The following is a 6,814-nucleotide window of genomic DNA, read 5'->3' as shown; positions in this document are numbered from 1 at the left end:
TTCCCCCTCGTCCTGTCACTATCAACCCACGTAAATAAGTCACTCCTGTTTATAAGCTCCCTCCAAGCACTGGAAGGCCGCAGTGAGGTTTCCCCAGAGCTTTCTCTTCTCCACGCTAAACCAGTTCCCTCAACCTTTCTTCATAGGAGAGCTGCTCCAGCCCTCTGATTATCTTTGTGGCCCTGCTCTGGATTTGTTCCAGGAGCTCCACATCTTTCTTGTGCTGGGGACCCCAGGCCTGGACACAGTACTCCAGATGGGGTCTCACAAGAGCAGAGTAGAGGGGAAGAATCACTTCCCTCTCCCTGCTGGCCACCCCTTTTTTAATGCAGCCCGGGACATAGTTGGCCTTCCAGGCTGCAGGCACACACTGCTGGCTCGTGTCCAGCTTCTCGTCCACCAGGACCCCCAAGTCCTTCTCCACAGGGCTGCTCGCAAGGAGTTCTTCCCCCAGTCTATGTGAGTACCTGGGATTGCCCCAGCCTTAAAATGATATACAATTTGATTGAAAATAATGCTTCCTGCTGCCCTGAGTCTTACAGCTGTGTAATTCTGGTAACTGGTTCTATGTTCTTTGAGTTGTGAAAGCTACTTTCAGATCACACTAGAGCATAAAACTTGTTTTAAACAAATGTGCTCTATCACAGGCTCTTCAGTCTTTTTCCTTGAAGAATGAAAGATCAGAATCAACGACAACTAAAACAATGTTATACAAGAATATCAGAAGTTCAGCACCTTTACAAAAAAAGAAATCTTCACATGGTCTTCATGGGGTGGTTAGAAGTTCTGGGTATGGGAAACCCACTTCACTCTCAAAACAGTCTTTTCCAGCTCATGAAAAGAAAACACCAAAAGAAACTTTCAATAAGACCAGTGTGAAAGCCAAAAGTCCTGCAAATAGAGGAAGATCTAAAGGTAATTCTATCATAAGAAGTCTGAGTTTTAAGAGCCAGAGAGTTTTGTTGTTCATGCTTCACATTTAAAAAAAAAAAAGAAAAAACAACATTTCAAAATGTAGAAGAAATCTAAACCCAAATGCAGTTAAGTGCTGAATTTTTCCTGTATCAGCATGAAGTTGCTGGAAGAGAGACTTTTAAATAAAGCTTGGCACTATAGTCTAGTTTCATCTCCACTCACATATACCACCACTGTGTTTGAGACTTTACCTACTGTTCACCAGTAGGACCAAAACAAAAAAGCTGGTGTTCAAAAATAAGTATCTACAAGTTACATTTTTCATTATAGCAAATGCAAAGATTTGCTGACACACTAACTTCTGTGTGTGATGCTGAATTTCTATCCTCAGCTGCTTCTTCCTGTCTTTGCTTTCCTGGACTACAAAGAAAGCACTAAGAAGAGAGTCCTATTTTCTGTCCCTGGCAACACTAAGGAAAGGAGAATACAAGTGTAGTCCTGTGAAAGCTGAGTTGCAAGTAAAGGAATGAATGTTTTTATTTTTGGGTGAAGCCTGAAGAGTTTCATGAGATAATTCAGCTTAGGGACTTTGCAGACAGTATTTGCTATTTCTGAGGCATGGGAAAATAAGTCTACAGATGCCCAGGTTTTAGCACACTTCTAGCATGTAATGCTTTTAAAAACCCTGCAATTAGTGTTGGGAAAAGGGGTTTAAGATTATGTTGCCTGTCTTAGGGAGGTGCTTCAGTGGCAGCTGTCACACTAAGGGACCTTAGTTCCTCAGTGCATTGCTGTGGTGCTTCCTGGAGAAGAGGAGGGTGTGCAGCCAGATGGAGATGGTGAAGTGAATGATGAGTCCTGAAAAAATGAGGCCACTAGCCTCATTCAAACATGTTCTTCCCTCTCTAGCTGTAACCATTCTCCATAGCAGTTTGAGGTGACTTCAGGAATTAATCTCACCAGGATGCATTCTGCAGGGACCTCTCTAGCTGGGAAGATAATGTCATTGAATCAAACACTCCCCTAATCATCAGTGCTGAGGGAGCACCTTTGTGAGAGGGTAGCATGAGAAATGTAAAAAGTATTTTTTGTTTTCATGTATAACATTCCTAAGCAGGAGCTCTTAGCTTAAATTGTTATAGGCAGAAATGAAATGGTAGTTGTAGTTACTGTCTGGTTTTCAGAAGACTAAGGTATGAACAGTTCCATCTATGTTAGTTACTCTCTAGGGGGAACTTCCCTGATTTTTAATTTCTGGTCAAGTTGCTATTTGATGCAACAGATAGGTATTGCGTGTCTTTGTATGCTGCCTGTGCTCCAACGTCCATTTTGAAACTTAATGTCTTATCTTCACTATCACTTAAAATAGGATGTATTTCTGTATACTCACATAACTTGCTACTTCTTGAGCAGAAAACTGAGGTTAACCTTGTTTCATGAAGAATTATTTATCCAGCTACTTGTTTCAGTTGTTCCCTTGGGTTTTTTTTTATCTTGTCATTCTTTCCTTACTTAAAAAAAACCCACAATATTTTCCATAATGTCTTATTGCTCTCAAGTTTCTATATTTAATTCAAAATTCAGGTTGTAGAATACTTAATTTATGTGCTTAAGGGGTGGATCACGTAAGTAGGTTTTTTTTGAAAGGACATTAAAGTCTGAATTTAATTTTGTTATATTTTACTTTCTGCCTAAATGAAGAAGCCTTGTTTGCTACTAGGATAATAAGATCTGCAAGAAATGAACCAGCTTCGAAGGGAAGTATTAGCAGAGTTATGTCTGGCCAATCAGTTAATGATCTTGGACACCAGGCTGTGGATCATTGCGGGCAGTATCAGCATGTAAGTAATAACCAGTGATGCTCCTAATTCTAGTGTGTACAACCTTGCTTGCAAGCCTATTTTGTCAAGAGTTTTAATAATTATCACAAGATTGGCAAATGCTGAAATATTGAATGAAGACTTCCCTTTAGTCAAATACTAGTTTTGGCTTTTAAAATATTCAAGTGTCATCATACTGTTTTTCAGTTGCTTGGATAATTCCGTTACTTGGCTGGTTCTATATATTTAAGATTGGAATGCTTATTAATTTCTAAAACTTACTATTTTGTGATAGAAAAGGGGAAATTTTAAATAAAACTTTTAAGTAAAAGTTTTCTGTTATGAATGTTAAATAGGACTACTATTTGGGGTTTTTTTTTCTATTTGCATTACACTGAATATATAATAGTAACTTCTGACTTCTCCAAGATGAATTTGCAGTACCGTGATGGATTTTCCTTCTCCCTTATAAACCATTTAAAAAGTTATTAATTGAGTACCTAAATCATTACTGCTTTTGAAAAAGTAAGATGCATAATAGAATAATTCTGGTCGCTGTGTAGTGGCTGTCACGTGAGCGGTGTTTGTTTCTTGTTGGTTTTTTTGGTTTGTTTTCCTCATACCTATTTCAGAAATGAGAAAGTGGCTCATTAAAGTAAATGCAGGATGGTTTACTATTAGAATGTTGTGGTTTTTTTATTTTCAAGTGCCTTATGTGGTTGCCAAGAGACAGACAAGCAGTTAAATAAAACTGATGAGCAGAATTTTTGGTAAGCAATCAGCTTGGTGTAATGTTTGCCTGAATTTTTCTCTTCATTAGGATTTATCATTTTCTCCTATCAAAAGCTATGATAGAGAACTATATTTGCTAAAACGAGTGCAAGTTGCAGAGGAGGACCTGAACACAGCTCGTGATTTGATTCAACAGCTAACCAGCACGGTTTCACAAAAAGAGAAAGAAATAGAGACAAAGATAGTAGAATTGAAAACACAGCATGAAAAAGAGCTTTCTCGGCTGGGTCAGGAAAATTATGTTCTTCAGAGTAAGGTACTTTATCATCTTGTATCCCACTACTACAGAACAGGAGAAACATTGCTTCTGAAAGTGAAATTAATGTTATTTTCCATGAGTTGTTAATGAGCAGAAAATCCATATTTACTTGCACACTGCTAGTTTGTAAATGCATACCCACTGTTACATTTATTGCCCAGAAGACATGATCTTTTTTTTTTCTATAAACTATGTTATCCTGAGTTCCTTTAGTTTGCTGTTTTGAGAGTTCTGCAGTCTTTTTGCAAAGATTTAACTCAGTCTTATGTTAAAAAAAAATAAAATTAACAGATACTGCTTGTTATAGAGATAAGTACTAGGTTGAAATATTGTTCATATAGAATACAAGAGGGAGGGTAGAAGTTTAACTTTTCCTGATTTTTTTATACTTTATTCCTGTTTTGTAACGCTTCTGTAAAACTCAGATAAGATTGCCTCTGCTTTTATATCTTAATGAAAAACATTGACCTATTTCTATTATAAAAGTGTAATCTTGTGGAGAATTCCATATTGCTAACAAAATTTTCTTATTTAATTGTGTGTCTTTTTCTTTCTGAAAGTTAAGAAGTATGGAAGAGCTGACTAAAGAAAAGAGATGGACCCATCACACAGCAGCAGCTCCTGTCACTGAAGAGAAACTGGCACAAATACAAAAAGAAATTGATGATCAAGAGGTCATTATTCAAGGTTATCAACAGGTATATCACATAGCATATTGAGCTGTGTTGTAGCCAGTTTCAGAAACAAAATTTTTTAATGGTTACTACTTTTCTGTTGAAAACAGTTATCTTGCTCTCTAAAAAGTAGATAAAATTTAGATGTGAAGGTCAAACATGTTGCACATTTTTAAAAAGTATTTCACACATGTCTAGTTTAGGGTAAGTTTTCCCACAATTCCATGTAACTGTTCTAAATTGTAAAAATATGCTGACTTGTCAGTCAAGAACTGGGAAAATACTTTATGGCCAATAAAGAACCACAAGCTTTTTGCCCCAAATGTAGTAGAAAACTAGTATTTTAAAGCAATATTAGAAATCTGGAGAGTTCTGTTTTTAAGATGTTTTTCACAGGATCTGAGCATCTGGTTTCAAGGAAACCTTATTAGTGTTCTTGATTTTTATTACTTAGTCCAGTGTAGAAATAGATAATGTAAGCTTAGTAATCCCTCTGAATACTTGTAGCTGGAAAATCAGGTAGGTTCGTTTAACCAGCTTCCAGCTGCTGCTCAGCAGCATTTTGTCATGTAGGCACAATGTCTTGGCAGTATGGCTGCGAGCATCCCGAATCAGTGATGGTTTGTGCACACAGGATTGGAGCACAGGCAGGCTAAGCTCAGATCTATCTATTAGAAACTATGCAAGTCATAGACAATTGGTTTGGAACTGGATAAAACAGTAATTTATGAACATTCTTTAAGTTGGTCTGTCTCATCCTAGGAAAATGAGAAGTTATACAAACAAATGAAAGAGCTACAGATCCAAAACAAAAAAAAGGAGGAAGAAATGTTTAAGGAGAATCAGTGTTTAATGTCTGAATTAATAGCCCTAAGGTAGGCTTAGTTAAACACCCAACCTAAAATCTCTGGAGTTTTCATCTGTGTTTATTATTTTTATCTATCACTGCAGACTCTGTCAGATGCATGTTTTCCAGTGTTTCTTGGGTTTGTTTTTTATTTTGAGAATTGATTTATGTTTATTGTGGGCACTTAATTATTAGTCTTTTTGCTGCTCTTCCAGACCTGTGGGAAGACTAGAGTTTTCCAATGGGGGACTATTTCAATGCTGAAATTCAAATATTCTTACTCACACCAGAGTGTAATACGTATGCTACGCTTGTTCTGCTATTATGGCTCTGCTCACGTATCAAAATATTTTTATACTGCTGTAAGATACGCAGTAGATCAGGGGCCACAAGAGATCCTGGTAGCGGAGGAACCATTAGATTCACCGCACTGTAGGTCCTGTCACGTTTGGATCCTATGCTCGGAATGAGGATAAAACCTAGCAATTGTGTGTATGCATAATTTTCAAATCTGCCATAGAGGTGAGTTTCACTGAGGCAGAGTAGGTTTTGTTTCCCTCCCTCGTGTAGTCCTAACAAACCAATTTGTGCAAGGTGAGCAGATTTCACCTTACAGGTGACATTTTTTGGTATAAAGATGTACTCCATAGTTGCTTCTTTCTTTGTTTTAAGCGTCCACAGATTGACTTTGTATTACCATTGGGGGGGGGGTTGTTTGCTTTTTAGTATGCCCCTGTTAGTACACCAAGTCACTGCATTTTACATGAATGTTTTTGCTGTTACTGTTTAGAGAAAAGATAGAGAAAACTAATAATATCCAGTCACGGATCATGCAGGATTCTGAACCAGCCAGAAATCAGAGTTTCACAGAATTGATTGCAGAGCTTCGAGCAGCACAGGTAGGTATATTTCAAGCCTGGTTTTCATGGGTTCTTAAAAGAAATAAAAAATAAAAAACGCATAACCATCCATAATGTAGACTAATAATATAAATGAAGAAAGTAGTGGAGCATGCTATTATTTGCCACACTTGTGCATCACAAATGTCTCACCAGATGAACTCTAGAAGAAAGACCCTAAGGCACAGATTGACTGAAAGAGGTGTCATGTTGCCATGTTTACTGGCAATTCTGAAATATCTTGTGAGAGCTTGCAGAAAGTAGTGATGCAGCTATAGCTTACCCACGTAAGACAAATCCAGAAGAGAGCTTAGCCCTGCTCTGTACCAAGTAAGTCATAGAAAAGAGCATCAGAGTGAAAGAAATGTTTTAGTCACTCATGTAACTTTTTTTTTGTAGTCCTACAGATGCTTGTGGTTTTGAGGGAGGATGTCCAGTAAGCTTCATGTTAAAATTACAGGTTTTCACGAACTTCTGTTGTTCTGCTTACTGCAAGTGGAGACTGTTGTGGTACATACTTCCTGTGATAGACCAGAAATTAAAAGCTGCTTTTTTTTTTTTTTTTTGTAAAATTTCAAGAAACCCCACTGGTTAGGTAGGTGATAAGA

At 37.4% G+C, this 6,814-nt stretch overlaps 1 protein-coding gene across 1 annotated transcript in view; it reads left to right on the top strand.

Annotated features, from left to right (window-relative positions):
- Nucleotides 1–647: 647 nt before the first annotated feature.
- Nucleotides 648–6,814, top strand: part of CEP162 (centrosomal protein 162kDa) — a gene marked incomplete at its 5' end in the record, with an annotated part of 18,640 nt that continues 12,473 nt past the window's right edge. The window contains 6 exons of the mRNA XM_010077218.1: nt 648–915; nt 2,617–2,756; nt 3,556–3,783; nt 4,347–4,484; nt 5,223–5,335; nt 6,098–6,206. Coding sequence (XP_010075520.1) covers nt 648–915; nt 2,617–2,756; nt 3,556–3,783; nt 4,347–4,484; nt 5,223–5,335; nt 6,098–6,206 — 996 coding nt within the window. The remainder of the gene's footprint in view (nt 916–2,616; nt 2,757–3,555; nt 3,784–4,346; nt 4,485–5,222; nt 5,336–6,097; nt 6,207–6,814) is intronic.

Source organism: Pterocles gutturalis, unplaced genomic scaffold, assembly GCF_000699245.1.
Source record: "Pterocles gutturalis isolate BGI_N339 unplaced genomic scaffold, ASM69924v1 scaffold29468, whole genome shotgun sequence".
Lineage (NCBI taxonomy): Eukaryota > Metazoa > Chordata > Aves > Pterocliformes > Pteroclidae > Pterocles > Pterocles gutturalis.
Note: the sequence above shows the minus strand (reverse complement) of the source record. Positions and strands in the feature narration are given on the sequence as shown.